Source organism: Electrona antarctica, assembly GCF_951216825.1.
Source record: "Electrona antarctica genome assembly, chromosome: 23".
Classification (NCBI taxonomy): Eukaryota; Metazoa; Chordata; class Actinopteri; order Myctophiformes; family Myctophidae; genus Electrona; species Electrona antarctica.
In genome coordinates, this window is record NC_136804.1 from 2,831,771 (window position 1) to 2,847,294 (window position 15,524).

The following is a 15,524-nucleotide window of genomic DNA, read 5'->3' on the forward strand; positions in this document are numbered from 1 at the left end:
ACACCTCAGCTATGGCTGTGCCCGTAGCACCCCTCTGTGGATTCGTCCATCGGATGAGCGAGCCTTTCCCCTGAAGTGAGTTTTGTCCATATAGGATGCCAGGTCGACAATGAATCTGTGTAAATAACATACCATCTAAAAAGCGTGCGTGCGTGTGTGCGTGCGTGTGTGCGTGCTCGTGTGTGTGTCAGTGTGGATCTCTAATGATCTGACCCTAGAGGAACTGACCTGTGATGGAGAGACAGTGCTGACCCTGGCCGTGTCCGCGGGCCTGCTGGACAACGTCAGGCTGCTTCTGCAGCGCGGAGCCTCACCTCACAGCCCCAACGGCAACGACGAAACGCCACTACTGTTAGGTAAGAACAACACAGACACCAGAATGAAAGAACAGTGGATGGAACAGCAATGAAAGTACATTTACTTGACAATATAGGTATAGTTTTGCCCACTCACATTAATAATTAACGTTCCAATGTTGGAGCTCTGGCTCATGGACGAAGAACCAAAAAGAACTGAACCGTTTCCCATTGGGAACCAACCGGTGGAAAAGGGGTCATTGTGAGCTTGTAGATCTGCTATTTTCATTTTATACAGTTGAAAACTTGTGAAATGGGACATTCTGCATAATGAGTACTTTCTACTTTTGGTACTGTAAGTACCAATACGTTTGTACTTTTACTCAAGTAAATTTTGAATTCCAGACTTTCACTTGTAACATTGCAGTATTGATACTTTTACTTAAGTAAAATTATTGAGTACTTTTTCCACTAAAGAATAATGTGTGAGACACCTTCTCTGACAGGATTCATATACCCGTCATGAAATTCGTCTGTCTGTCTGTCTGTCTGTCTGTCTGTCTGTCTGTCTAGCCGTGAGACAGAAGTTCTATGAGATGGTTGAAAGTCTCATCTTGGGCGGGGCCATCGTGGAGCAGGTGTGTGTAATCAAGACAATCAAATGGACGGCCACCCACGAAGCTGCTAAGGTGATTGGAATCACGTGACCAGTGTGAATGTAATGCTACTGGTTTCGACACAGTAAAATCCACAGTGTCCATTTATCCATTTGTAACTCAGAGATGTATTAATGGACAGTCCCTTACGGACCCATTTGGTTTTTTTTGTACAATCGTAGTTAAATGAAAACTCAGGATTTTACAGCGTAGTGGAGCTACATCGAATCGATTTGGACCGGACCGATGTTCCTTTTTCACGCTTCCTTTAGTTTATCTGCATACCCCGTGTTCCACGCCATTTAATCCATGTTTCGGTGCTGCTTATTACGCTAAACCCGCTATTTGTTTTATGTGTTTAATTCGCCGTTGTTTAATTCATTCCTCGCCTTGCCTCATGGTGCCTGTCCTCTCTTCCCTCCCTCTGTCCGTCCCTGCTGTCCTCCTGTCCTGTGTGTCCAGGTGGGCAGTCCGTCCATCATGGAGCTGCTGCTGAGTCATGGAGGAAAGGTGACGTCTGCAGCCAGCCATGGAGTGACGCCTCTGCCCGTCGCTGCAGAGCACGGACACCCAGACACCATGGACGTACTGATAAAGCACGGTCAGCAGGACACGTACCCAAACTAGGGGTGTGCTGAAATATCGATATGGCGATATATATCGATACGTCCTCCCGCGATAAATAATCGATATTGATTATTAAAATATCGATATTGGGAAACAAAAAAATGTTTTTCTTCATAATGAAGTGATGAACAACATGTTTAGAAAAGGAGGAAATGACAGCTAAAATAAAGCAAATCCCACTCAGATTCCACAGCAACCAGAAGTACTGAATTACTGGATGGTGATTTGTCCAAAGTCTCCAAACAGCTTTGTGGGAATACAAAATGCTGCATTTTTTCAGTTCCAAGTATTTTGTAGTTGCAGATATCGTGATATATCGTTGATGAAATTTCATACAATATATCGATATATCGCAAATATCGCAATATATCGAATATCGTGATATTATCGTTATCGAGGGCCTAATATCGCGATATATATCGTATCGTGAGGAACCCATATCGTCCCACCCCTAACCCACACCATGGACATAAAAAAGTTGCTCAGTAAAATTTGTACTTGGGTTAAAGTAACTTACCTATAAATGCACAATACGCTCTTATAATATAAATAATGAATCATTTAAATGTCAAAGAAGTTTCTGAAATCAAAATAGCAGATCTACGAGCTCACAAAGCATTGCATCGTGGTGCGTTGTTGTGAGCTTGTACATCTGCTAGATCTTCACTATTTTGTGAAGTGGAGCTTAGAAACCCATTTTGGGGCGGGAACCCCTTTTGGTGTTTTAAACATTATGTTGTAATTTAGCTATTGAAAAATAGCAGACCTACAAGCTCATAGCGCGCCACTCGGTGGCGCGCTATGAGCTTGTAGGTCTGCTATTTTTGAAAAATCGTGAAAATATTTATTTCAGAAAACTGGAGGATTTAGCAGATTTCTTTTTAAATTTCGAGGTCAGGCCCAAATGGGTTAACTGGTATATAACCGTACGCCTCTGCCCCATGTCTGCCCTATGTCTGCCCCATGTCTGCCCCATGTCTGCCTCTGCCCCATGTCTGCCCCATGTCTGCCTCTGCCCCATGTCTGCCACTATAGGGGGTAATGTGAATGCCAGGGCCAAGAATGGAGACACGGTTCTGTACGACGCAGCCGGGGCGGGACACCTGGACTGCATCGAGCTGCTGCTCAGCCATGGAGCTGACCCCAACCTGGCCAGCAACTGCGCCCGGCTGCCCGTGCACAGAGCTGCATACGAGGGCCACTATCTGTGAGTCACACTGCTACTACTGTAATGACGATTTCCTGTATCAGTAGGGAGCTGTCAAAAGGGCTGGTGCAAAGAGGCTCCTTGAGGGGGCCTTATATAGTTTAGGGGAGGGAGTCGGATGGCTTGAGCCCGGTATCTTAGTTCGGGTACCTCCTTGTATGGTGCTTGAAGTATATTATTATATTATATTATTGAGCTTCTTTCTATTGCTTCTGACTTGGCACACTCTTCGCTAGGGGTGTGCTGAAATATCGATATGGCGATATATATCGATACGTCCTCCCGCGATAAATAATCGATATTGATTATTAAAATATCGATATAAAAAATAATACAAAAAGTGTTTGAGTGGTGCACCCACTATAGACAGCTGTGTGTGTCCCTCCTTGTGTCAGAGCACGAAAATAGCATTTTTTCAGTTCCAAGTATTTTGTAGTTGCAGATATCGTGATATATCGTTGATGAAATTTCATACAATATATTGATATATCGCAAATATCGCAATATATTGAATATCGTGATATTATCGTTATCGAGGGCCTAATATCGCGATATATATCGTATCGTGAGGTACCCATATCGTCCCACCCCTACTCTTCGGTCTTCTGAGCCATACTTTATAGGGTGACGTGACGTCGTGGCCTGACGTCACGCCTGCACCGACCGTTTCCGAGGCAACAGTCCCCCCCGTGGATCCGGTATTCGGATTCACTAATTCAATCCACGGTAACGGACTTTACGGAATTTACGTTCTTCCTTTTTTGCCGTCTTCCTGATGACTGTTACAGGAGTTGGGGACCTGCTAGTCTGGTCTGGGGTGCAACTTGTTGTAAGGAATTGTAGAGGCACCACATTAAGCTGATGGCCCACTGCCTAAGCATGGCAGTGTAGACCCGTTGGTGTATATACATTCAAAGCAGCTTGTTTGATGTTTCTTTACTGCTTCTCTTCTCTTCTCTGAGTTTGAGAGGGGCATAGTAAGACGGGGTGGATCGTTTCATGATCTAAATCGCGGCATCTGCGGAGTCTGCCTCCTACTCTGAGAAGTTCCGAGTGGTATTCTGGCGTTAGCATTCGTAGCTTGCTTAGATCTAAGTAATTCTGTTCCAGCTTGGGAAACAGCTGTCCTGTTGGTTTTAGGATAGCTAGTTCAGCGTTTCGTTAGAGTTCAGTTGTAGAGGGGGTCCTGCCGTCCCCCCCTGCACAGCTAGTGCAGTGGATTGAAGGAGCTCGTCGTATGACTCGCAGACTCATTCCTCCGGCTCGAAAGGAACAACTCGCAACAACTACCATCACATTTTGCTGTGTTAGAATGAAAACAGCTAGGGAGGGGGAGAAAGGGGAGAAGAAAGAAAACTAGTATAGTTATACCTGCATATAAACTGCACAATCCTCCAAGGGAAGGGAAAATTCCCCACTATCTGTGTGACATCTTTCCCTCTGTCATTTAAAATGTCCAGCAGAAACAGAGATTCCTTCTTCACTATTAAGCTTAAAAAAAAATCCTCTCTCTCCCTCCTACAGTCTCTCTCTCTCTCTCTCTCTCCCTCCTACAGTCTCTCTCTCTCTCTCTCTCTCTCTCTCCCTCCTACAGTCTCTCTCTCTCTCTCCCTCCTACAGTCTCTCTCTCTCTCTCTCTCTCTCTCTCTCCCTCCTACAGTCTCTCTCTCTCTATCTCTCTCTGCTCTGTTAGGGAGGAGTGTGGTCCTCTCCGCAAACAGTGTGGCGTAGCTGGGACTTAAGTGTCCTCTGCTTGTCTCCCACTCTGTGTCCGCCTGTCGGTCGGTCCGTCCGTCCTCATGCGTCTCGTCTGTCCCCCACAGAGCTCTGAGGACTCTGATACCTCTGACCGCCAAGAGATCAATCCGGGAGTCAGGACAGAGTCCGGTCCACTGTGCTGCGTCCGGAACACATGCCACGTGTCTGCAGCTGCTCATAGAGAATGGATTCGATGTGAACGCCTTGCTGGACGATTACTCCTCTGGTACGCGCACTCACGCCTGCACGCACGCACGCACGCCTGCACGCACGCACGCACGCCTGCACGCACGCACGCACGCCTGCACGCACGCACGCACGCACGCACGCACGCACGCACGCACGCACGCACGCACGCACGCACGCACGCACGCACGCACGCACATTAATTAAACTCACATTAATTAAACTCACATATCATGTTATATCAGGGAACTATGCAGACCTGAGGAGGAGTGCTCTGTTCTTTGCTGTATCGAACGGAGATGTGACCTGTGCTGAGATGCTACTGGCAGCTGGCAGCCAGACTGAACTGGATCCTATACCATGCATACTGGTGGCCATACGAGCAAAGAGGTGTGTTTGTGTGTGTGTGTGTGTGTGTGTGTGTGTGTGTGTGTGTGTAGGCTATAATTTGAGAAACAGACATGGACAATTTATTTTCCTTGTGAACTGCGTGCGTTCACTCTCCAGGTATGATATTGTGCGTCTCTTGCTGTCGCACGGAGCGGATGTGAACAGTTATTTCATTGGGTTCAGTAACACCACGTTCCCCACGGCCCTGCAGTACTGCCTCAGAGACCCCGCCATGCTGCGACTGCTGCTCAACCACGGATACCACGCCCACGAGTATGTTTAAAACACCTGCACCAGGTACCACGCTCACAAGTATATGTTTAAAACACCTGCACCAGGTACCACGCTCACAAGTATATGTTTAAAACACCTGCACCAGGTACCACGCTCACAAGTATATGTTTAAAACACCTGCACCAGGTACCACGCTCACAAGTATATGTTTAAAACACCTACACCAGGTACCACGCTCACAAGTATATGTTTAAAACACCTGCACCAGGTACCACGCTCACAAGTATATGTTTAAAACACCTGCACCAGGTACCACGCTCACAAGTATATGTTTAAAACACCTACACCAGGTACCACGCTCACAAGTATATGTTTAAAACACCTGCACCAGGTACCACGCTCACAAGTATATGTTTAAAACACCTGCACCAGGTACCACGCTCACAAGTATATGTTTAAAACACCTGCACCAGGTACCACGCTCACAAGTATATGTTTAAAACACCTGCACCAGGTACCACGCTCACAATTACTTGTTTAAAACAGCTGCACCAGGTACCACGCTCACAAGAATATGTTTAAAACACCTGTACCAGGTACCACGCTCACAAGTGTATGTTTAAAACACCTGCACCAGGTACCACACTCACAAGTATTTGTTTAAAACACCTGCACCAGGTACCACGCTCACAAGTATATGTTTAAAACACCTGCACCAGGTACCACGCTCACAATTATATGTTTAAAACAGCTGCACCAGGTACCACGCTCACAAGTATATGTTTAAAACACCTGTACCAGGTACCACGCTCACAAGTGTATGTTTAAAACACCTGCACCAGGTACCACACTCACAAGTATTTGTTTAAAACACCTGCACCAGGTACCACGCTCACAAGTATATGTTTAAAACACCTGCACCAGGTACCACGCTCACAATTATATGTTTAAAACACCTGCACCAGGTACCACGCTCACAAGTATGTTTAAAACACCTGCACCAGGTACCACGCTCACAAGTAGGTTTAAAACACCTGTACCAGGTACCACGCTCACAAGTATATGTTTAAAACACCTGCACCAGGTACCACGCTCACAATTATATGTTTAAAACAGCTGCACCAGGTACCACGCTCACAAGTATATGTTTAAAACACCTGCACCAGGTACCACGCTCACAATTATGTTTAAAACACCTGCACCAGGTACCACGCTCACAAGTAGGTTTAAAACACCTGTACCAGGTACCACGCTCACAAGTACGCTTATAACATCTACATAAGAAGATACCACACTCACAGGTATGTATTATAACACCTACACAAAACAGGCTGGAAGGGCACACACCAGTAGTGCTGAGGTGCTGACCATGGCGCAACGGTATCAAAATTAAAGAGAGGTCGCACAGCTTGTAGCCACGATGCAAAGATTATTTTAAGAGGAAACCAATGTTCGACCTCTGTGTCAGGTCGAAATGTTTCCTATTAAAAGAATCTTTTTGCATCCTACAGTTAAGGACACCACTCTCACAAGTTTATAACACCTACGCAGTCAATTTCACTCTGAGTGTACAAAAGTATAGACAAGTTGACACACACTTGACAGTTGACACACACTTTCATGTAATGACTTTGGCCTGCACTCCACCCTCTGGTGACAGGTGTTTCCACCCTCTGGTGACAGGTGTTTCCACCCTCTGGTGACAGGTGTTTCCACCCTCTGGTGACAGGTGTTTCCAGTGTTGTCATGGTGAAAGTGAGGAAACAGACCCTGCGTGGGTGGCATGTCATAACCAGGCCTACCAGTTCTACAGCGAGCCTGACACCATTGCAGTATGTAGCTCTAATCACTGCATCCATATACAGTATATCAATGATTCTGTATTACTGTACATACAAGTAAGCCTTGCAGAGCCATGTGGCCCATTCACCATATTCACACGCCGGCCCTGTTGGGGTGGAATTTCTTTCCAACCTGCAAGTATGACGTGAGAGCAAAATGGCCGCTGTGTGAATATAGTCAATAGGGGCAGGAGCCCTATATGGGCTATATCTTGCGCCACCCCTTAACCCTTATCCCTAAACTAATTTACCATTTTTTACGTTCTCCTTCTCAAAATGGCCATCCAGGGACCCCTCAGGATTCCCTTGAGGTGGGGTCTGAATGGACCCCTGTCCATTTGGTTCCATTTGCACACTCTCAGAGTTATGGGAATCCTTGAAATTAAAATGTTTGAGAACTATGGTATATAGGTCATGTATTCTCTTTGTGTCTGGGTGCATGGGTGCGTGCTTGTGGGACTGCGTGGGTGTGTGTGTGTAGTTCTGTGAGTTTGTGTCAGTGAAGTCGCTGGCTGACGTGGTAGGTGGCTTGGTGAGGATACTGTTGGACTATGTTGGGAAGGTCCGGCTCTGTCCAGACCTCCAGCGTCTGCTAGAGGACAAAGCAGAGTGGGCTGAAATATGGGACATACTGGGTGAGAATGCATCCCCCTCACAAAACTATCAAATCAACATCTATTGATACAGTATATCACAGTACACAGGTGCGACTCATTCATTGACAGACAGAACAACCAATTAGCTTCTTACTGTACATTTCATAGCACGTAGCACCAAACATTCTTATATTGACTTGCTATAGAGCGTCGCAGTCCCGCCTCCTACCCTGGACCAGGAAATTAAACCCAATGCATTTTTCCCATAGACATTTCTTAAAGTATTTATTTAAAGACGGTTACGCCGCGGACAAAGCCAACTCGAGTCGTGACAACTCATGACAACACAAACAATATTTTGGACCAAACAAATAATTACAAAGAAGAAAAACAACAAAAAAAGTGTTGTAACCTGCCGTTTTTTTCTTCTTTCTAATTATTTGTTTGGTCCAAAATATTGTTTGTGTTGTCATGAGTTGTCACGACTCGAGTTGGCTTTGTCCGCGGCGTAACCGTCTTTAAATAAATACTTTAAGAAATGTCTATGAGGAAAATGCATTGGGTTTCATTTCCTGGTTCAGGGTAGGAGGCGGGACTGCGACGCTCTATTGCTAGCCTAATGTTCTCCGTCATTCAGAAATAGCAGATTTACAAGGCCACAACATGTCGCATTGCGAGTTTGTACTGTAGCTCCGATCGACCATTCTTCATGAATTCTTTAACTTTCCGCGTGGAATGACATGCCCAGAATAGGGATCGATTACTAATCGATTTGATCAAATTATCGATTTTTTAAAATATAATCAATTAAATTGATTCATTTGGTTAACTGTTGCGGCCCCATACATCTGTGATTCCAGGACAACCACGGTCCCTGCAGCACCTGTGCCGATTGGTTATCCGAGGTCACATGTCCCCTCGAAGGCTAAACAACCCTGACGCCATGGCGGCCGTTCCCTTCCCGCCCACAGTGAAGAACTATCTGACATATCGAGAGTATGACCTCTACACTGACCTCTGCTCTTCCGCATGATCTGTGAACTGTAGATTTGGATGATAACAATTGTTTTAAACCAGTGGCGTGCACAGATAGACACTAGGGGGTGCTAGAGCACCCCCTGCCCTTTTGGCAATGTGCCCTTTTGAAAAAAAAACAGGAAAAAAAAAAAAAAAAATCTCTTTTTTTTTTTTTTTTTTAAATAGCAGACCTACAAGCTCATAGCGCGCCACTCGGTGGCGCGCTATGAGCTTGTAGATCTGCTATTTTTCAATAGCTAAAGCATAACATAATGCTAACACCAAAAGGGGTTCCCGCCCAAAATGGATTAAGGCAACCGGCCGGTTCCATGCGCTGCACAAGGTGCCCTTTTTTAACTTGAGCACCTGCCCCTCTAAATGTCTGTGCACGCCACTGATAACAATTGTTTTAAACATATTTTTACTATTTGACTTGGGGACTACAACACTGGTTCCCAAACTCTGGGTTGGGACCCATTTGTGGGTCGCACACACATTGTTATGGGTCCCTTTATATTTTTTGTTTCCTATATTTTGTTTTTAATTATTTTAAAACAGCTTTTTTAATGTTTTTACAGAAACGCTTTTCTGTAGCTACAGTATATAAGCTAATTGATAAGACATAGAAATCAACAGGAATCACAGCATTACTGTCCAATAAATAGGCATGTTTTTAAGGCTGATAATGTTTTCTCTATTTTCAAATATGCTTCATTTCATCTAATTGTTGCACTATAAATGAGGTGTGGGATGCCAAAACAAAACAACTGAACACTCCCCCATGAAGTGGGGTCGTGGTACAGTAGCCTATCATATATTTGAGAACCACTATCCCTGCTATAGAATAATATAATACTGATGTTCTACAGTAATAATCTAATTGATGGGTTGGTATTCACAGTTCGTATTAGGCCTATGGACTGTTTCTTACACAGTGGACCAGGAACCAGAACTAACTGGTATTTAGCTTTGATTAGCTAATGCATTTTTTAAACAGCTATAGTGTGATTGATTGAAGATTTTTTTTTCTCAACTCAATACTCAATAAAAAACTGTTAACTGTGGACGACACCATAAATAAAAGCAGGCTTTCCCAAACTATATTGCGTGGACGACCTGCAGGGGGTGGTGCGTGACATGAAAAGGGTAGTGGCAGACGGTTTATACTAGTGTTATTTAACACAAACATCAAAATCCGGTAAAACACCGTTTTTGAGTGGTGCAACCACTCCAAGGAACTAGCCTGGCTAATAAGCCAGACCGAATCAGCCGACAGTGTGATTTGAGTCTGGCTTATTAGCCAGGCTACCAAGGAACAGCAATGTCCTCCTAACCTATGTGACTATGTGACTATACTGTATGTCCTAACCTATGTGACTATGTTTAGAGTACCAGTAGGGGCAAAAGTGGCGCTGTTGTGCCAGAAACAGAGAGAGAGAGATAGTGTTGCACTGTTGCCTGCTAATTACAGAGAGAGAGAGAGAGAGAGAGAGAGAGAGAGAGAGAGAGGCAGGGGGAGAGGGGAGTTGCACCACTCAGTTCACACGGGTGTGATTCTTGTATCTAGAGCTGCTGACTCGAAACGGGAGAGCAGCAGCAGCTCAGTCTCTCTCTCTCTCTCTCTCTCTCTGTAGTCTGTAGTGACATTCCTCCCCACAGCCCCCCCTTGGCTTTCCAAGTTCCCTCACACATCCAGCGTCACAGTTTCAACTAAAGAGAAGACATGATGAATTGAAGCCAACTCACATTGTCCATTATTCGTCCACGCTTTGCAAAGTCAAATCCACAGGGTGTACCGGTGTAGCATTAGTATTTATTAGGTGTTAACCAGCGCTATAATGAAGAGCTGCGCAGCGCAAGCCAGGTAATTAACTACACCAGCCAGCTGCAAATGCTTCGGTCTTGATTGTGTGTGTCTGTGTGTGTGTGCGTGTGTGTATGCTAGGTCAGGGTAACCGGGTTTGGGAACGCCTGCCAGGCTGCCATAAAACATTATTTGTGTAGATTCTATCACATAGCGTGTCACAACACAAACATTGACAATGGATGGAGAATTTACAATATGTGTCTGGGGAACTGGAGATGGAGGACTAGCTACAAGAGGGGCAGAACTACAGACAGGGATGGGGCCGTGACTACAGACAGGGATGGGGCCGTGACTACAGACAGGGCTGGGGATCAGGGCTACAGACAGGGCTGGGGACCGGGCTGCAGACATGGCTGGGAGCGGAACTAGATTTGGAGAGGGGAGACAGACAGTGAGGACACATCATGGACAGGGGCACCTGAGAACAGTGAGGTTGGGGCACAGTCCCTGGGTCTGGCGACTGGGGTGCCAGCCAGGGTGCAGCCTCGAGGTCTGGAGTGAGATGATGAGATGAGATGAAATTAAATTTATTGTCAATGTACAGTACAAGTACAGCACAGGGAAAAGTATTTTCGCATCTCACCAATAAATAGTGCAAACATGTCAGTAAGGAGGAGGATACATTAATTACAGTAGTACAGTAGTAACAGTAGATATGGGCTGAGTCATTTGAATAAATAAATAAATAAATAAGGATATGAGAAGGAAGAGAAAAAACATGATCTGTCCATATTGCACGTAGAGTGCAGGCTCCAGGTCCTGACCGCTGGAGGTCAGGCCTGGGGTCTGGCAGCAAGAGTGCTTCCTCAACATTGGCAGTGAAAACAGAGGACAGTTCGCAGGGGGTGTCAGAAGGGAGAGCTGACAAAGGCAGTTCATTGAAGATGGCACAACTGTAGCCAGACGGTTGTCCACACTGCTCGCCGAGCTGTGGTGCACACTGGGCGGTTGTGCACGCTTGCGACTGCACGCAAGCAGACAAGGCAGTCCAAACATTTTTAACTGACCCTGCAAGCTCCTCCGCTAGGCTAGGTCTGGAATAAGCCAGCCGGAGGACCCCCTTCAAGGTCTCAAATAAGATACACAAAACCAAACAGAACAGGAACACATGGCATTATACAGAACATCCTGAAATAACAGAAAAGGTCCAAAAGAACTGTAAGTGTTCAGTGACCAAAATAATAACTTCCTTTCTCAAATCAAAGGCAGAGGGGCAGGGCGTGACACAAATGGTCCAGGGCGCAATTAGCATGCCTCATGCTATTCCCCCAGGAAGATTAGCTGCTGCTATGCACCAGCTAATGGGGATCCTAATAAAACTCTAAACTCTAAACATATGTATATACGGGCCTGACAGCGCGTTGCGTGTTCGAGTCCCGTTCATGACGACCTTTGCTGCATTCTCTCCCCTTCTCTCACTCCCTCTTTCCTGTCCGTCTTCACTGTAACAATCAATAAAGGGCCAAAAACAATTATTTAAAAAAAGAAAAAAGAATGGCGCAGACCTATAGCATAGCCCTGGGGGCCTTGGTTAAGTAAATATACAGTGGTGTAAAGTAACAAAGTACAATTAGGCTACTTCGTTACTGTACTTAAAGTAGCATTCAGTGATTTGGGTGATTTGGAAAAAAAACCTGGTCCACCCGGTAACAAGATGTGCACATGCACACGCTCTACAGTGGGGGAAGTACAACAGACCAACAGCACGTGCACCAAGGCCCGCCCCACTCGATCATGATTGGAGGAAGGCCCCTCTCATCCTGATTGGATGAAGGCTTTGCCACCCAAAGCCCAAACCGAAACTAGGGTTTTTTATATGGTCAGCACACTTTATAGTAGGGAGGATTATCCAAAAATTAAGAAAAAATAAGTGATATTTGAATTAAGTGAAATCACTGAATATACCTTTAAGTCCAAGTATTGAGAACGTAAATCAAACCAGTGACCTTTCAGTAACGGGACAGGTTCTGCCTGGTCTATTGTTTTGGCCGTTAGCAAAACCCAGTCGCGGTGTGCTGACAGCATATGGTTGCGAGGGTGAGTCTCTGTGGGGTGCACGGGGTCGGGCTGACCTCACCGGCTTTTTGTGGATCAGCCTCTCAGAGCTGCGCATCCCTAAATAAAGACCCTGCATCACCCGGGCTGGCGCTTTGCTATGCTCCTCTCTGATCCCTCTCTTAAGGCCTCAACAGCAGCTGGAGAGATTAGATAGCAGAGTTAGACAGACTCATAGGTCCCCTAACACTACACTGTCCCACTCACATACACACACTCCACCGGAGTTAGCTGGGTCTGCCTATACGGCATAGATCCAGTTTAAACTGGAGTGGGAGAATCTTTGTCTGGAACTTGTTGGGACAGAGGCTGATTTGAGCAGACAATTGCCCCAGAGAGGAGGCATCTTGATTGGACTTGAGGAACTGTTTTTTTTCTGCACATCAACGTCCCTTTCAGGACAGGCAACGACTCACTTTACGTGGGCTTTCTGCAGAATAAAAAAGAAAAGAAAACATATTTATCCACTTATATCTCAGACAGTCCGGATTGTTTTATATTTCAATAATTCTGCTGCTGTCATCTCATCCTCTTCGAACCATGGAATTTGGGTACCGGCGAGAGCTCAGTAAGTATGAAGACATCGACGAGGACGAACTCCTTGCCTCCCTCAGCCCGGAGGAGCTGGCCGAACTGGAGAAGGAGCTGGTGGACATCGACCCGGACGACAACGTCCCCATCGGCCTGAGACAGAGGGACCAGACGGACAAGACGCCCACGGGGACCTTCAGCCGAGATGCCCTGACCAAGTACTGGGAGAACGAGACGCGGAAACTATTGGAAGAGGAGCGAGCAGGAGGAGGAGAAGGGGGAAGTCCCAAGCCGGTCAGTGTGGGTGATAACGTGGATTTGTTGTTTTGGGCAAAATGTAGAGAAATAAGTATGTCATTCTCCCTGCAAAGATGAAATATGAGGAATGGTTTAACCATTTAATCCTCTATACTTAGTAAACTAATACTTAGTTGACCAGGCTCTGTACTTGGTCCACTCTTGTTACCCTCTACGTCAAATCTCACGTGGCGTGAGGTTGTAGATCAGCTATTTTTGGCAAATGCTCCCCCTAGCTAAGGTTCAAGAAAAGGGAGTAATTTTAGACGAGACGAGATACTTAAAATCGTGTCAAAGGTCATGTTCAGCCGAGACAGTTTGTAAATGTCTCATCCCAAATGTATTGTATTAACATACTCTACCATACACATTGGAAAATTAATCAACTGTCTAATTTTAAAACGTAACGTAAATCCAGGACGAGGGAGAAGAGGAGGAGTGTGTGACGGAAAGCAACAGCGAGGCAGAGGACGAAAAAGACGGAGGGACCGAGAAAGAGAAGAATACGTGCACAGGCGGAAAAGAGAAAAAAGGGGACGAAGAAGAAGGCGAAGAAGTGGAGAGTGAGGAAGAGAGTGAGGAAGAAGAGGAAGCAGAAACAGAAGAGGAAGAGGAGGACGATAAAGTGAAATCCGAGCCACCAAAGGACTCTGGCCTGCCACCACCGCGGGTCAGCACCCCCCAGACGCTCCTGAAGCTGCCGAGGGCGGAGCCTCAGAGGCTGCTGACTCCGCCTCCTCCTCCGCCCGACGCTAGCGCCGACGGCAACCCCATCGTGGTGGACGACGCCCTGGAGCGAGTCCTTAGCAACGACCCTGAACTCACAGAGGTCAACCTCAACAACATCGATGATATCTCACAGGTAAGACAGCTGTTGTCTATACCATCCGTCTCAATGTTGTACCGTAATGTCTACTAAAGGCAGTGGTTCTCAAACTGTTTCATCTCAAGGACCCCCAAATTAATATGGGTTTCACAGATCTGCTCTCTGATCTCTCAATCCATGTCTGTCCATACATGTGATATGTTATACAGTAGTAGATATGAGTTTTCTTTTCTGCAACCGTATCGCGTGCACTGGTGTCTTGAGTGTACCAGGTTTGATGAGGTCAACATATGTAATGTCAGAACAGGTCAGCTCCGTATATGGAGATCTAAGGGTGGCAGCGGGGGCAGTGTCTTGAGTGTACAGGGTTTGATGAGGGCCCAGGTAGGGCCGGGACTTCATTTTCGGGGCCTGTTGAGAACTCTAGTTTTCGTCGGCTACCGGACGCGGCTGCACAAATAACTGGGGCAGTTATTTGTGCATTCGTTTAGAGTTTAAATGGACAGGTATCAGTCAAAAGGGAGACATCAAAGAACCTGGCATCCCTATTTTGGAAATGGGGCTTTTAAGTGGTAGCCTAACTTATTTAATGTGTGGTCTCCCCCATTTTCTTTTTTTGCTGAAATGACACCTCTGGCTGAGACACCCAGGGAAGCATTCTTCAACACGTGGCTTTTGTGCCAAACCAAACAATGAAGCCTCAAGCCTGCAAACCCCACTGTGAACAAATCTGCGGCTACTATTGTCCAAGTGGGATTCATTATGAAGTTGTTTGGAGTTTAAGTGCTCTCCAATAAAACATAATCCTCCCCCCCCCCCCCCCCCCCCATCGTGGAGTAACTAAAATTACTTTAAAAAAAAGTGAATGGAAGATCAGTGAGTTTAGAAACCACGCACGCACGCACGCACGCACGCACACACGCACACACACGCACACTAGGGCATTCACTTCTAGTCATTTTTACTAGTTGACTAGTTGCCTAGTTTACTAGTCGACTAGTCGACTAGTTGTTTAACTACCTATTATGTAAAAAAAATAAAAATAAATATTATTATTATTTTTTTAATAAATATTTGTACATTTAAAAACTGTGTACATGGTGACTATAACTATAATCTACCTGATCTTGAGGCCTACAA

General features: G+C 45.8%; 2 protein-coding genes across 3 annotated transcripts in view; both read left to right on the forward strand.

Annotated features, from left to right (window-relative positions):
- The window catches only part of asb15b (ankyrin repeat and SOCS box containing 15b), a 128,437-nt gene that overhangs the window by 17,861 nt on the left and 95,052 nt on the right, over positions 1-15,524 (forward strand). The window contains exons 5-14 of one of the 2 annotated variants that reach the window (XM_079494079.1): positions 192-356; positions 870-985; positions 1,415-1,553; positions 2,615-2,786; positions 4,610-4,770; positions 4,976-5,120; positions 5,238-5,393; positions 7,084-7,186; positions 7,677-7,830; positions 8,652-8,834. In XM_079494079.1, the coding sequence (XP_079350205.1) occupies positions 192-356; positions 870-985; positions 1,415-1,553; positions 2,615-2,786; positions 4,610-4,770; positions 4,976-5,120; positions 5,238-5,393; positions 7,084-7,186; positions 7,677-7,830; positions 8,652-8,824 (1,484 nt within the window). In that variant the 3' untranslated portion in view covers positions 8,825-8,834. Of the gene's footprint in view, positions 1-191; positions 357-869; positions 986-1,414; positions 1,554-2,614; positions 2,787-4,609; positions 4,771-4,975; positions 5,121-5,237; positions 5,394-7,083; positions 7,187-7,676; positions 7,831-8,651; positions 8,835-15,524 lie in introns of those variants that run through there. The other variant, XM_079494080.1, reaches the window with a different exon arrangement.
- The window catches only part of lmod2b (leiomodin 2 (cardiac) b), a 28,880-nt gene continuing 26,609 nt past the window's right edge, over positions 13,254-15,524 (forward strand). Inside the window, exons 1-2 of the mRNA XM_079494415.1 lie at positions 13,254-13,555; positions 13,977-14,420. Of these exons, the coding sequence (XP_079350541.1) occupies positions 13,271-13,555; positions 13,977-14,420 (729 nt within the window). The 5' untranslated portion in view covers positions 13,254-13,270. The remainder of the gene's footprint in view (positions 13,556-13,976; positions 14,421-15,524) is intronic.